The sequence below is a fragment of the Alternaria burnsii genome (genome assembly GCF_013036055.1).
Source record: "Alternaria burnsii strain CBS107.38 chromosome Unknown 750, whole genome shotgun sequence".
Taxonomy (NCBI): domain Eukaryota; kingdom Fungi; phylum Ascomycota; class Dothideomycetes; order Pleosporales; family Pleosporaceae; genus Alternaria; species Alternaria burnsii.
This window is the reverse complement of record NW_024066108.1, coordinates 881504-896828: the sequence shown is the minus strand read 5'-3', so window position 1 is coordinate 896828 and position 15325 is coordinate 881504. Positions and strand designations below refer to the sequence as shown.

Genomic DNA, 15325 nt, shown 5'->3' with positions numbered 1-15325 from the left:
TGTTTCTGCCCGTCTGCCGGTCATCTGGGCATCTTCTGTATGCAATCTGCTTCTAGGTCTAGTGCGGGGAGATTGGACTCTCACCTTACACATACATGATTTGAACGCTTGTTTGAGGAGAGCGTTTGTTTGACATCGCATTGGGAGGATGCTTAGAGACCCCTGTTACAATACAGAGAACCTGTTGGTTTTAATGTTAATTCTGCGGAACCGTCTCCGGGCTTCCATGAACGATCCTTCCAGTGTATCATCTGTGCATAGTTTTGGAGTTTCAGCTACGTCACTCTGTTAAGCGCATAATGGCTCCTGACAATTCACTCAGGAGAAGCTTTGCGCTGGGTCTTCTTTGTTGCCAGGGAAACGGCTCGCTTAGACTTTCCGCCGTTGACCCCTCCAAACCCTGGCACTTCCAAACTGGAGCCCCAACTTATCGTCAACCAAACTACACCACTCGCTCAGGCTCTCGAACATGCCCGCAAAAGTTGTATACGGAAAGAAGAGGAATGGAGAGCGGGCGGCATTTACAAAATTCCTGTCTCCCGAGAAAGAGGCTGCCCACAGAGAAGTCGAGGACAAAAATGTGATTAGCGGCGCAGCACGTGATCGGCGGCGGCCAACACAAATAGGAAGAGACGATGTCTCGGTATTGGAGCAGGGATTGGGGAAACTACGGATAGAGCAGACAGAGCCTACGGAAGATGAGGGTGCCTCACGGAAACGATCACAATCACGGAAAGCGAAACCTGAGCGCATTGCAGTTACTACGAAAGAGAATATTGTCCCATTTGAGGATGTGTTGGAACAAGACATGCAAGCTCTATCAATTAAGGCTCCGAAGGAGGACGAGTCCAAGCTACTCAAGGAACCACGTAAACCCCGAAAGGTACTAAGCGACCGCAACATCAACGCCATGAACAATGCCCACGAACTAGACCGATCAACCCTGAAATTGAAGAAAGAGAAGAAACGTGTGGTGCCTATTGCGGTGGCCCAAGACGTTGTTGCCACACCTATAATAACTCTGGTACAGATAGATCCGGTTCATTCAAAACAAACGTCGATACAACGAGCAACATGCTTACCTACGCCTGAGCCGACCCCGGAGCCTGAAGATGTCTACACCTCTTATGCTTCCCCGCTGTTGGCGCTCAGCGACAGAAAGAAGGTCATAGGGTTTCAGGAGTGGTCAGACGAGCTGGCACCGCACTTTGAAGTCACCAAGATTGCAGAAGCTTCCTTCTCGGAAGTATACAGGTTGTCTGCGATATCGCCCGCAAATGGAGTCAAAGAAGAGTCAGTGCTCAAAGTCGTAGCGCTGAAGACGCCACCAGCTGTTCCCCTACCAAGCCAATTGCATGCTCGTGCAGTTCGCGATAGAGAGGCTCAACTGGAGAAAGAGATGGAACAACGTGAACAGGACGATGCCTACAGATCACAGGTTGATGATGTTGCTTCGGAGGTTAAGCTCCTCCAGAATCTCACTCACATACCTGGTTTTACCGTCTTCCGCGACCTTACGATTGTGCAAGGTAGACCTTCGGCTTCCTTCAACGACGCATGGAAGGAATGGAATAAGGCGCGGCCACGTGGCAAGAAGAGCGAATTTCCTGACCCCAGCAAGAAGGCTAGCTATGATGAGTTCCAGCTCTGGGCGGTGGTAGAGATGCAAGACGCTGGTACGGATGTTGAGAAGCTCATGGAAACGGGAGGCATGTCTTCGATATGGGAAGCCTGGGATGTCTTCTGGGGCGTGGCGATTAGTGTTGGAAAAGCAGAAGAGGCATGTCGGTTCGAGCATCGCGACTTGCACCTTGGTAACATTTGTGTTCGATCTTCACGCACAGGTGGGGACGTAATGAAGCCCTCTATCAAAGACCCTCTGCGCCGCAAACTCCGTTTCGCTGGTCTGGATACAACGGTCATTGACTACACCTTGTCACGCGCAGACATCCTTGCTTCCTCGTCCCAGTCTCGAAGGATATCAGCTATGTCGCACGTCTCAAGCTCCACAGCCGCGTCTGCAACTGAGGAAACGGTCAATGTCGCTTATCTGGATCTCAATAAGGATCTCGCGCTCTTCCACGGCGACGCAAGTGAGGAATACCAGTACGAAATATACCGTTACATGCGCGGTGTGGCGGTCTTCGATAACCCACTACATGTTATATACGACGAATCATTCGATGCACCGGATGAGGAGGAAGAAGAACAAGAAGATGAGGAGGAGCCGGAGCAAGCGCCAGTCACGCCTCGATGCTCACCTAAGAAGAACAACCACATTCGCTTCGACTCTGAAGACGAGGAGCCACCAGCGCTCCGAAGGTCGCCCAGAAAGCACAAGGACGAGGCTGGACCTGACGTTGAGCAAAGCCCCAAAGCAGACGAGGAACAGCCCGAAGAAGAAGACGATGCCGACGTTTGGCGCGGTTTCCACCCCAAAACAAATCTCGTCTGGTTGCACTTCCTCCTCCACAAACTACTGAATCACCTTGCTGCTATATCTTCCGCACCACACCACGCCTCTTCCCGTCCCATCATCTCCAAACGCGATGAGGTAGATGCGAAGAAAGTTGAGAAGAAGGCTATGAGGCTGTACAAGGTCTTGCAGAGGGTCAGTGAGCTACTATGTCCTGTCGCGCTGGGTAGAGAAGAGGGGTTGGGTAGTGCGAAGGAATTGGTAGTGCTTGCGTTGGAAGAGCGGTGGATTAGGGTTGAGGATGTTGAGGGTTGAGCAGGATGTACAAATTTATGGCATTGCTGGGCGTTTCGGGCAGGCTCTCTGCATTATATGGCGTTTGAAGTCGTGGCATGGCTTGATGAGATCACGAATATGAGCATTACTTTACACACCCTACTGTTTGAGCAACACCAGTCGTATTCTTGCGATGCATCATGATGCTCTTGAGATTCGTTCGTGCTATCTACTCTTCGATGCTGCGCTTCAATTCAGGGGTTTGGTAGCATACCCACAGGGATAATGACGCGATTGATATCCGTGGAGTTGGAACTAATGAAGATGTCAGCCGCGGTCAACCGTTGAAGGAAGCAATGACTAGGGAAGCCAAGTGAACTAGCGCAGTCTACACGTGCTGGAAGCGACTAAGCCTGCTTAGATCTACTCATTTGGGAGACTACACTGTAAGCATCCGCCCGACATGCGCGTGCGCTTACGAAGATTTCGCAACGAAGACGAGACAGCCTATCGCGTCCCTCTCCAAAACACTAGAAGGCGGATGGCTGAACAGCCGGAACAAACAGCTGACGGCCGGGAACACGGCAACCCGTAAACTACAGCCGAACGACGCCACACCACAAAGTCACTAGCATATCGTCATCTAGCAACTCTTTCGTCCCAAGATGAATTCAAGATAGCACAGATGCCTCGCACTCCGACACCCCAAATGGAAGCAAAACCCACCTTGCCGTCTCAACACGTGCGCTGACAAACAAGGGAGATCCAACGGTATCGAAGCGACCCATACACCTGGTCAAATTCATCTCAAAGCCGCGGCCCACCAAAATCGTTGACGCTGACGCCTTGGCCATGTCAAATGAATCTAAGCGAGGCCAATGGCGCGCGGTCAAGCACGGCAAAGCATACCTCGCTTAGAGCTTCAAAGAGGCAAAAGAGATTAGAGGCGCAGTTTGGACATGAATACGGTGTATACGGCAGGTGGATATACACTGCACGATAAAGGGCTAGGTGTAAGTGAAGCCACCCCCCACCGGAGTAATTAGTCCACCTCCCACGTCCCTCGCGTTTGCTTGGGTCTCTTCTCGCAACGTTCTTTTGTCACGTACCGTTGCTCTTGTCGTCCGTTCCTTCGACTGATCTGGTTCTACGTTCATCTCGCCGACCCTATGCGTTCCTACGCACGTACAGGCCTGTTGGCCACGCTCGCCATCGCAACGCAATTACTCGTCGTCGTGTCTGCGCAAGAAGACCGACCGAAAGGAAACTTCCGACAATGTTTGGAAGTGAGCCCAGAATGCCCAGTGTTTGCAACACTATATGGGTATCGTCCCAACCTAGGAGCTAATGCCTTTCTTTGTGCCCTCTTCGCCATCCTGTGCATCGCCACGCTAGTAATCGGAGTTCTGAGCAAGACATGGACCTACACAGCTGCACTGGCAATTGGAACTTTTCTCGAAGCTGCAGGATACGCTGGGCGCGTCATCATGAACGACAACCCCTGGAGCGAATCTGGTTTCAAACTGCAAATCTGCTGTCTGGTCCTTGGTCCTAGTTTTGTCGCGGCTGGCATCTATCTCACCCTGAAACACTTTGTGCTGTACTGTGGACCCCAGCATTCGCTCCTCAAGGCACGTCTCTATCCCTGGATCTTCATCGGCTGCGACTTCGGTTCCATTGTACTCCAGGCATGCGGTGGCGGTATGGCGGCCGCAGGTGGCACAACAAACAAGAAGCTTATCGACGGCGGCAACAACCTCATCGTAGCTGGTATTGCGTTCCAGGTTGTCACCATGGCTGTATGTGGTGGACTGATCCTCGTTTACATTTTCCGATACCGCAAGGCCCGCAAGCACCAGACCACCATTGGGGAGAAGAGCACGTACGAAATGGACAAGGAGACAGGCGCTGTGAAGCTTGCCAAGATCAAGCTGTTTGGATGGATCGTCGTGTTGGCATACACTACTGTGCTCATTCGATGCATCTACCGTTTACCAGAGATGGCTGGTGGATGGGGAAATTCGCTGATGCGAAACGAGAAAGAGTTCCTCTTGCTCGACGGCATGTAAGTTTCCATGATCATGTCCTTCACAACCAAAGATAAAACACTAACAATGATAACCAGGATGTTAGCTATTGCTTGCACTGTGCTTGTGTGCTTCCACCCCGCATACTTCTTCCCTCCTTTTGCTGCTTTCCGTCGCAACAAGTAGCCTTCTTCTTTTTGGAATCGACAATTCTAGACATGTGGATGTTTTCGTCTGTTGTAGCGGTCGCCCCGTAAAATCTTAGCATTACGATCTTGATAGCCTTTTTAGCATAGCGATAATCATTATAGATAAGACCTTTTTGTTTTCACACTACAGCGACTACCCGGCCACCCAGGACGTGATGTGGTAATGTAGAGGGGATCATTCTGATGGAGTCTTGATCAAACGATTCTGCTAAAAGATAGGAACCATTGCTTTCGAAAGAACTATCCTCTCTATAGACCGGAATCCACACCAGTTTTACCAGTGCTTCTGGGTCGGCCTACACAGCTCCCCATCTCTCGGCATACCGATCATTCCCTGAGTCAACGTTTCTCTCATACTCGCTCCGATCCGCCACAAACTGCGCAGTCTCCTCACCAAATACTTCCGCCATCCACGCAAACGCCAGATCCATACCAGCCGAGATACCAGAGCTAGTCCAGATGTTGCCATCGACAACCCAGCGAGCCTTTGCAACCCAATCGACGTTCGGATGCTGAGTTTTGACCTTGAACAGAATAGTAAGTTACCAATCCGATATGACTATGAAAGAGGGGGTCCAACATACATCGTTGAAAGCACGCTTGTTAGTCGTCGCCCTCCTGCCATCTAACAAACCAGTCCGAGCCAGAATCTCACTGCCTGTACAAACAGTCAGAACCCACTTGATACTTCCTTTCCCACTCAGATCCAATCTCTCTAGATATTCAACTTGCGGCTTCATCCATGCGTCGCTGCCCGGTCCGCGTGCTCCTAGACCTCCTGGAAGAAGCAATACCTCCAGATCATCCGGCGCATTCTCGAATGTATGCGTCGGAACCATGGACTGTGAGAACTGGGAGCCTTGTTTGTCTTGCATAAAGTTCTGAGTTGGCACTGGATCTAGTGTGTAGGCGATGGTGCAGAGGCTGAGGGTGTGGTTGTTGGACAGGATATTAAAGGCGTCCAAGGGACCGGCCCAGTCTAGGAGTTGGAATCCGGGGAAGATTACAACGCCAATCTTTGTGGGGAGAGGGTGAGCTGGCATGTTGAAGTTCGGGGATTGATCCTCGAGTTTTCGCAATTGCAATGGTGACTCAAGTGAAATCGTCTACCAGGTATAAAACGAGTTTCGTGGATGTTTTTTTTAGATATATACGTTATGTTGAGGCTCATACATATGAGTCAGGCTTTGTGGAAGCGTGATACCGTGAAGCAAGAAATTGGTAATCCGATCGGGCTTGGTACCCCAATGGGGACTGCGGGAAAGCGGAGTAGCGCCCACGCGCCTTAGACGCTATTGTCCGCCTGTTGATTGCCCCCAGAGAGTCAATATTCTGTCACAAGACAAGGCGGTGACAGCTCCACGGCCGGTAATATCATGTACACATTTCAATCAAGTTGGTAAGATGAGCAAGCTCAACACGTTCGACATGAGGAAAGTCGGCGCAAGAACGGGCCAACGGTATTATCATTGAGATCTATACAACACCGTTCATATGTACTCCCTGTGCATCCTGTTGCTGTACTGTGAGCATCTGTCTTGCTCGATCGATCCTTTCTTTTGTCAGGATGTAGCTCTTGGGCATATCGCCCTTTCGAACCATCTCCTCGTGTACAGCGGTCAGGTCGGAGCCGTCCATCTCACCGAGTACCATGTCGACAATGGCCTTTCCACATAATGTGCCGTTCGGCATACCGTGTCCTGTGTATCCACCGGCGAGCCACAAGCCTTCATTGCCCGGCACCTTACCAACCCATGGGTGATCATCACGCGAATAACCCATGATGCCAGTCCACTGTGCGGCAGCTTTAAGCTCATTCAGACCTTCCGTCTGCCCACCTAGCTCCATAACCTTCAACAGCGCACCGCGAAGGTATGCAGCAGAGCCTTCATCAATTACAGCGTCATCAGAAACGCCTATGCTTGGATAATGTCCTGCTCCGCGGCCGCCACCAAACATCAGATGACCACCAGGGTTTGGAACGCCCTCAAATGGACGGTGAATGAGGTAGTCGTCGTTGTTGGCTGGTTGGCCTAGAGCCGCAACCATGCCGTACGAGTTTGGCAAGAGCGTCATTCCTGCGGGTGGGATCAGGGCTGACATCTCTCCACGACAGGGCACAATGAGATCGGCGAAGTGGGGTAGGAGAGCTGATGTGTAGCCATTGGTCGCGAGAATGACGGTCTTGCTGCTGATGGTGCCGCGGGGCGTGTGGAGAGTGTGCGTGCTGTTTGACGAGGTAATTTCGGTGACGGGAGTCTTGGTCTGTAGGTTGAGCTGGCCGTTCTTAACGAGCTTCTCGAGCATGAAGGTAACTAGCTTGTACGGCCATAGACTCGCGGCTCCTTCACTTAGTGTCAATCCAACACAGTCGGGTGCGACACGGTGCTTCTTAAATTCCTCCTTTTCCTTGAGGATGGTAACATGGCGTGCGATTTCAGGTGATGTTTTCCTGAGATGTTCGATTTCCTTCTCAGCCTCGCTCATCGCCTCTTCAGTCCAGAACGTGCGGCAGCCAGTTACGTCGCGCCACTCGCAAGGCACGTTGTTGTCCTGAATGTAGGATCGCACCGCAGCGACGTTCTTGAGCTCGAACTCGGCTACATCGCTACTTCGGTCGAAGAGGAGGGGCTGGCAGTGTCCACCATTCTGTTTGCGCAATCGTCAGCAGATGTGCGCCGTAGATACCGATCAGACGATCGTGAGATTAAGAAGTCGACTTACCCTTCCTGTAGCGCCCCAACATGCCTCTCGGGCCTCGAGCAGAACGATGCTCTTACCGGCAGCTCTCTGATCCTCCGAGAGATACCTAGCTGCATTTGTGCCCGTTATTCCAGACCCCACAATAACGATGTCAGCCTCAGCAGGCAATTCCTCCGTTGTGCGGTGGCCGATCAGGAACTCATTCGGTTCGGTGTGCCAGAACGAGTCTGTCGAGTTAGGTGTTGGGAGAGTTGCGCGTTCTTGCTTCATGATAGGTACGAGTATAGACGGAGTACAGGAGAGAAGGGTGGAACGGATCGCAATTCAGTCTTAAATATATGTTCGCTCTATGCAAACCCTCGACGATAAACCGATGCGGTGTGGCGAAGGTTATCCTTAAGATTCGGAATGAGTGTTTTGTACCGATGGATGGTCAACCTCACGGGGGCGTGATGGAGGGGTGGTGGGTCATACTCCGGAATTCGACATGGCTACTTATGCCACCTGGGTTATCATCGTTTAACTCCGATGATTGGACGTGACGTCTATGGCATTCAGGGAGGACATGTCCGGTATTGAAATCGTCATCGCGTGTTGTAGAGAGCTTCACGAAAGCACAGAGCACAAGAAGACATGAAGGTACTCCCTAAAGCGGTGAGGGCAATTGTCACCTGGCACATGGCAGGTTGCGGAACCGGAGCAGAGTCCGCGAGTCAGTATGGCGGATTATGTAAAAAGAGGCAGTGCTAACGAACTCCGACAACTCGGGAACTGGTACCAAGACACAGCATACATCTTTGCGCAAGTGGTCAAGTGACGTTGCTCTCCCTGATTGTGTGCGTACTACAACGCGGCCTGATTTTACATACAAGGTGGTCAAACGAAGTACCACGACATTGCCGATTCCGCAACATCAATTTGTACCTAGGTATGCTCAAAGCTACTATACAGCCATGTAACGACAGAGAAGAACGCGAAAGAAAAACTTGATAACAGCATCGAAGCCAGCTCGAATGCGCTCCTCATCTGTACAATATTCGGAATAATCTTCGCACAACCTCATTCAGTCGTCTCGTCATCATTCATTGTTACGCTCATCAAAAGGTGATCAGACGCCAATCAACAAGCGTGATACAGCCAGCAGTACCATCAATCGTTCATCTGCCTTATTTCCGTCGCTGAACTAGCTCTCTGGCTGAAGCCGTCAGCGAGTACCCGTTGAACAACCAATCGTTCGAGTGCCGTCCCTTCCATGGGTCGCTTCCACTTGTACTCCGTCGACCCGCATCTTGTATGCTAGGCCTGCCATTTTGTACTGGTGCTGCAGTTGGCCGTGTTGAATTGGTAGGACTTGTAGTGGAAGCACGCCCCTGTGGGTAAGGTGCTTGGGTGGGCGGCATGGCCATGGGCGACTTGGAGCGTTTGCGAGACGTGGCTCCACGAGAGCGACTTCGCGAGCGACCACGAAGGCGCGCTGAGATGGCGCCGAAGAATGACTCTTCGGTTGGCGAAGCTGTTGTGCGGGCCGTTGGTGACGCTGGGGAATAGGGTGGGGATATTTGACCCGATGACTGGGATTTTTGTGAATCCATAGTGTTCGTCCGGACTGGCAGCGGCATAGGCTGATTGTGAGATGCCATGTTGTTGGTCACAAATGGATATGCAAGTGATTGAGATGTATGCAAGGTGCTCTTTGTTTCTGTGTAGGAGGCCAGTTGCCTATTGCAGACGGACCTGACGAAAGATGACTGCAGACGAAGGATGTGAGGCTCAAAAGCCAGGCCGTCAGCACAATATATAAGACCTACGCCTCAAGCCGTTCTCGTCATTCCCTTTGATCTGTGTCCTCACCACATGCTTGGCGCATATCGCAACTCAAACAAGATGTCGGTGACTTGTTACTGTCTTGCTGCATCACACCCAATCAGAAGCCTCGAAAATCGGGCGGGACCTCCAGTTCGCCATGTTCCTCAAGCAAGCTCACCGACTCCCCCACTTCGGAGCGAGCGTCTAGAGCCCCACCGTCTGCTGCAAAGCCAACGCATCTAACCGAAAACCCAGACCTTGACAGGCTCCCGTTGCACTATAGGGCTAGCGGTAACCCGATCAATGCAGATGATATGCCTCTGGACCGCGATTTTGGGGTCACCGGTTTTGAGGGGTGCGAATACTTGTCTCCGCCAGAGTGGTTACCTCGCTCTCCTAAAACTCTTTGTGCGATCAACGCGTTAGTCGATGCCTACTCCTACATTCATCACGTCAATAGCATCGGAGTACAGCGAAACTATCGATAGCTGTTACGCAATGTCGTGTTGAACTGCCACAGAGCTACAAAGTCCTGCGGAAATCGTTGTGTCCTCCACGACGGAATATGCATCTTATCAGACCACCATGCGAGATAGAGCGATCATGCGCGTCTTGTGTCAAAATCAAGCTCTTGAGTACCAAGGAATCTCTACCAGACATGTCTGCTTTGATGGCTCGTGTTGCTGATAAGCCACCGGCCAGAAGCGACGCGATGCTTGATAACAAACCAACACCCCGCACCTTGGTGTCGCGTCGAGACTTTCGCCGGTTCCAGGCCTGCAGGCGCACATCAGATGCATCCGAGGTGATGGTAGTTTGGTAGTGCGGCTGAGAAGACAAGAAGAAAAGAAAGTGTGGGCTTGATGTGCAAGCGCATTGTCGCAAAAGTCAGACTTGACCTCTACAGCAGGTTATGGAAGGGAATGAATACACATGCGCAGGCCTGCGGAATCCTTGTACAAAGCTGTAGTACAAAACAAAAACCTCCGTGTTGTTTCCTAGAAGCCCTATATTTTGATTGTACAGAAAATATTCTTCTACAAAAAGAATTGTTCTTGTCGTGTTGCAACATGATGCGCGGTCTTTAAGTCGTAGCAGCAAAAGACAAAAAAGGAGATCTCGCAATTGTGGAGAAGGATGTTGTGCATCCTCCGGGAGTCGAACCCGGGCCAATTGCTTGGAAGGCAATTATCCTACCGTTGGACCAAGAATGCTTGATGAAAGAATGGCAAAATATAATATCTATGGCCTCGAGCGCAATGCAAGCTCTGGCCTAAAAGGGTACGTCTGTCGTCAGGGTCAGGTGTCATGCCCATGCCACTGTTTCAAACCTGTGCCCCCCTTTTGCCCCACCCTTTCTTTCTACATTCAACGCTCCACTTCATACAACTACGTCGTTGTAGGGAATAGTCGAGCAGTCCCCACTAAGCACCCACCTAAGGGCGCTCGACTTTCCCCTACAACTGAGTGCAAGTAGAAATTGAGGTCGCCAGTCCTGATCACGCTGACAGTTAGGACTGAAAAGCCTTCATACCAACCCACTATTACTGAGTCTTTCTCTTTGTTCTTGAGTATCGCGGCAGATAATTAGACGGCAGGTCTTTGTGAGTCTGCACCTTCTGTGCCAATATGTACATCAAGCGTAAACACTTATGATTCGAGGTGGAACTGTGCAATGGTGATTTCCCATTAGATTCTACACACATGTCTTCTAACTTCATCTCCTCTCTATCTACTTCTCAACAGAACGAAAATTTACAGAAGAAAACCATTAACGCTTCTAGTTCGCAGCAGCGATCTTGCGACGCTCGTTCAATCCACCACGCTTAGCGTAGCCAGTCTGGGGCTTGCTGTAGCCCTCAACAGGGGCAGGCTGGTAAGCTGCGGGAACGTAAGGAGTAGCGGAAGGCTTGTCGCTGCTCTCGCATGGGGTAGAAGTGGTACCAGCGGGGTAGGGAGTGTTGTCGTAGGCAGGGGCGGAGGTGGGCATGACGGGAGCCGACGAAGCCTCGCCGTAAGCCTGGGTGCTGTAGGCCGAAGACTTGGCTGGGGAGGGTGTAGCCTGGCTGTATACGTCGGACGACTTGGCGGGTGTCATGGACGCGGTGCTGCTCTCGCAAGGAGTGGAGCTAGCGCTTGCAGGGTAGTGCTCTACAGGAGTTGACGCAGGGTAAGGCTTGGTAGAGATGGTAGAGAGAGTCGACTTGACATTCTCGCCGTAACCGGTGTTGCCATTGTAAGATGGCTTGGTGTAAACGTTGGCGGGAGTAGAGGCGCTGTAGGCGGAAGACGTTGCTGGAGTAACGGAAGCAGTGCTGCTCTCGCAAGGAGTAGAGCTGGCCTCAGCGGGCTTGGATACGCTGTAGATGGAAGACTCAAAAGCAGGGGTAGAAGCACTGTAAGCAGAGGACTCGGCAGGAGTGGAGGAAGCAGAGCTGCTCTCACAAGGAGTGGAGCTGGCCATTGCAGAAGAAGCGGTGCCATAGGCAGGAGCAGAGGAACCAGGACCGTAAGCAGGAGCTGAAAAACCCGCACCATAGGCAGGAGTAGACTCAGGGTAAGCATTCTCCTTGGAAGAAACAGTGGCCATGGTCGACTTTCCAGTCTCGCCATAGGCGTTTCCGCCGTTGTAGGATGGCTTGGTGTAAATAGTCGCAGGTGTGGAAGTTGGGTAGGACTCCTGAACGGAAGATGAGTGACCTTCTACCGGACCGGCAGGGTAAGAGGGGTAGGTGCTCTCGCCCTCGGTAGGCTTCTCAGGAGTAGCCGGGTAAGAGGGGTGGTTGTGCTCACCCTCAGTGGGCTTGTTGGGGGTGGCAGGGTACGAAGGGTAGTTGTTCTGGCCCTCAGTAGGCTGCTTAGGAGTTGATGATGGCTTGTTGTGGCCGTAAGAGTTGTCGTGAGCGGGGACGGAGGTAGGGTAGGCCGAGTGGTCGGTGCTCTTCTTGGGTGTCGAGGTAGCTTCGTGCTTCTTGGTCTGCTCGTACTCGCAAGTGTAGGCCTGTCCAGGCTTGGTGATAGTGACAGTCTGAGCCTCATGGTGGTAAACACCCGCCTCGTAGTGCTTAGCAGTTGGGTATGCGACCTCGGTGTCATGGTCGTACACGGTGGTTGTGGGCTTTGCGACCTCGTAGTTGCCAGTGGTAGAGGCATAGATTGTGGTGTGCTTGATCACGGTCTCAGTCACAGTCTTACCACCGTTGATCTTTGTTTCATAAGCAGCATAAGCACCAGTGATGTAACCGGTCTGCTTGGCTTCGATGGACTGGCCTCCGTAGGTGCATGTCTCACCAGCCTTCGCAGTCTTGGTAGCCTCAACTGGGTAGGTGACAGGGTGGTCAATAGTGACATCCTTGCTAGGGATTGTGTAGACACCGGGCTTCTCGTAGGTGGTGACCTCAGGCTTGGGAGTGCCGTAGGAGTACTCGTGGACGTACTCAGACCACTTTCCGCCCTTGTACTCCTTGACGTTAACGGGCTGCTTCTTCTCGCCCTCCTTGTAGAGACCGGAGCCGGGGTATCCAGGAAGTGCGTGGGGACCAAGTTGGTTGTATGGCACCTCCTCGATCTTCTCGTACAACTCGTACCAGCAACCCTCAGTGCCGTTCTTGTAGGCAACGCCGGTGGGCGCAGCGTAACCGCTTGTGGCAGTGGCGGAGTGGGTGATAGTCTTCTTAGTATGGTAGACAACGACAGGCTGCGCAGTCTTGGTGATTGTAGCGTAGTTGTTGTCGTAGTCCTTGATCACAGTCGACACGTAGGCGTCCTCATCCCACTTGGCGCAATCCTTACCGCCGTAGGCAGGAGAAACGCAGGTTGGGTACGGTTGGTGCTGGGTGGTCACAGTGACCGGCTGCTTGCCATAGCCTGGGACGATAGTGGTGTATCCGATAGGCTTTGCGGAAGTGCTAGGCTTGACAGCCGAGCTGGACTCCACATCCGCACCGTATCCGCCATAGGCCTCGTAGGCAGCTGCAGTGGCAGCGAAGATTAGTGCATACTTCATTGTGATGGTTGTTGTTGATATTAGATATTAGATATAAATATGATCGTGTATAACGAATGACTGGGGTGAGATAGTATAGGAAAGAACGAGTGTAGGAAAGAGGGTGTGATAATTAAGTAGAAGGTGTGGATGAGGAGAAGAACTGCGAGACATGATTGTCCATATATACTCATCAAGCGAGCAGCTCCTGGCGATACATGCCCCTGAGATGGTAGTGTTCGCCGCTCGCTTGCCATCAGAATCCGAGGGTGTTCAGCTCTAGAACGCGATACGTGCGCAATGCATCAGCATACCGCCCGGTAGTGGTTCTCAACTCGAATATACATACGAATACGAAGCATAAGCTTTCGGAAGAAAATGCTTGCTCAGATACAATCCGGACCAACCCATCATGAACGCTAGGGACTCTGAGAGAAAACACTTTTTCGAGGTTTCAAAAGCCGTCTCTTGGACAACGGTCGCCTTCTCGACATTTCTCTGCTCATCCCATACTGGATTGCCGCTCATCGAGTTTCAAAAGCACTTTTATGCATGCTTCAACTCAAAGCTGTGGGGCGGGAGAAGGAGTAGGGGTCCCGCACGAAGACAGGCGGATATTTCCCCACTACCTAGGTACCCAAGGCTTGATACCCCAACATATGCTGTCAATTGTGATCTTGCTAGCAGCGCGCCCGTCGTGAGAATAGTAATTATGCTTCCGCCGTCCAATGAGATTTCGATGTTTATCTTTGAACTTCAATTCTAGACCTTGTGGCTCTTGCGTGTTCAATAGCGTGGATTCTGAGAGGATCCCGTCTCCGTTGAACGCACGTTCAGTTCGGCTGATAATTAGTCGAGATTGCCGACCCTGTGTAAGTCATCGAGCAGCAACAATCAGTACGTGATTGTGACAGATGGTATAATGTGAACACTAGCGCAGATGATTGAGTACCATGCTTATCTGTAGGGAACTTCTCCAAAGCCTTTCCTTTGGCAGTGTTAGAATACCAAAGGTACCTAGTCGGATCCTTGCTACTGTATGCAGTGCTTCGGGCTCGCTCCCTGTCAGGCCGTTTGGTGTTCGTGATGTGTTCGCCAGAGGAAAGACCACCTCAGGGGCTGCGCCACATCTGCTTTCGTGATAGCGCTTCCTCTTTAGATCTCGCTAGCGCCCAACCATCCGTACACGGAGATATCAGACCAGTAATACGAAGCTTTGGCGACCTCGCGAAGTGGGTGGCTAAAGTACGTGCTTGGTTCATTATACTATGAAAGCTTCATAGTTTCGTGAATGCAAGCTTAGTAAGTGCGAGGTGCTGATCGCGACCCCTTCCGCGAATGGAGTCTTCGGAGCGACTGTCAAGACCAAACCTCGCATCGCTGCTACAATATGGAAGCCAGTCGAGAGTCTGCAGAGCTGTACTGCCATCTCTTGAGTGTTTTGATGATTTCTCGTCGCTGCGACTTCCTCACCGGACGGAGAGCCCAGCCGACGATCATCGATGACCTCCATATGATAATCGCCAGGACGACGAAACTTGGAAGCCAGCAATGGTCGACAACGCGAGAGTCCCAGATACCATTGCCCAACTCTCCAGGGGAAGCAAGTGGGAGATATTGTTCGGCGCCGAACGTGACGAACTCAATGTTTCGTGCAGAGTCTTTGGAAAGTACGAACAACATATTGGGAGGCATACTAACCTACCCCGAATACATCCGCATTCTTTCCATCTAAAGACCCGATCACCAAAAGATATATCCAGGCTTCTAGTGTCATGGTCATATCTTCCACCTTTTCCAAAACAAGAACAAGAGATTACTTCACTTTTCCGAGCCGTCAAACGCATCGCATTTTCAATCATGGACATCGATCATCAGCCGTTTAATCTCTGGGAGTAAGGGC

The 15325-nt window shown here is 51.5% G+C and overlaps 6 protein-coding genes across 6 annotated transcripts; 2 read left to right on the top strand and 4 right to left on the bottom strand.

The window, feature by feature from the left end:
* Positions 1–469: 469 nt before the first annotated feature.
* On the top strand, positions 470–2731 carry GT037_001689 (uncharacterized protein; the record flags this gene model as incomplete). Its single annotated transcript, XM_038926736.1, has 1 exon — positions 470–2731. The coding sequence occupies one exon, from the start codon at positions 470–472 to the stop codon at positions 2729–2731; it is 2262 nt and encodes a 753-aa protein (XP_038790028.1).
* Positions 2732–3861: 1130 nt separating this feature from the next.
* GT037_001688 (parasitic phase-specific protein psp-1) lies at positions 3862–4905 on the top strand (the record flags this gene model as incomplete). Its single annotated transcript, XM_038926735.1, has 2 exons — positions 3862–4757; positions 4818–4905. The coding sequence occupies 2 exons, from the start codon at positions 3862–3864 to the stop codon at positions 4903–4905; spliced, it is 984 nt and encodes a 327-aa protein (XP_038790027.1).
* A 319-nt stretch (positions 4906–5224) lies between these two features.
* Positions 5225–5971, bottom strand: GT037_001687 (uncharacterized protein; the record flags this gene model as incomplete). Its single annotated transcript, XM_038926734.1, has 2 exons — positions 5225–5452; positions 5513–5971. 2 exons carry the CDS (start codon positions 5969–5971, stop codon positions 5225–5227), a joined length of 687 nt encoding a protein of 228 aa, XP_038790026.1.
* A 433-nt stretch (positions 5972–6404) lies between these two features.
* On the bottom strand, positions 6405–7901 carry GT037_001686 (fad dependent oxidoreductase; the record flags this gene model as incomplete). The annotated part of the gene is made up of 2 exons (XM_038926733.1): positions 6405–7577; positions 7653–7901. The coding sequence occupies 2 exons, from the start codon at positions 7899–7901 to the stop codon at positions 6405–6407; spliced, it is 1422 nt and encodes a 473-aa protein (XP_038790025.1).
* An 896-nt stretch (positions 7902–8797) lies between these two features.
* Positions 8798–9271, bottom strand: GT037_001685 (uncharacterized protein; the record flags this gene model as incomplete). Its single annotated transcript, XM_038926732.1, has 1 exon — positions 8798–9271. The coding sequence occupies one exon, from the start codon at positions 9269–9271 to the stop codon at positions 8798–8800; it is 474 nt and encodes a 157-aa protein (XP_038790024.1).
* Positions 9272–11217: 1946 nt separating this feature from the next.
* GT037_001684 (uncharacterized protein) lies at positions 11218–13443 on the bottom strand (the record flags this gene model as incomplete). The annotated part of the gene is made up of 1 exon (XM_038926731.1): positions 11218–13443. One exon carries the CDS (start codon positions 13441–13443, stop codon positions 11218–11220), a length of 2226 nt encoding a protein of 741 aa, XP_038790023.1.
* Between the last annotated feature and the right edge of the window lie 1882 nt (positions 13444–15325).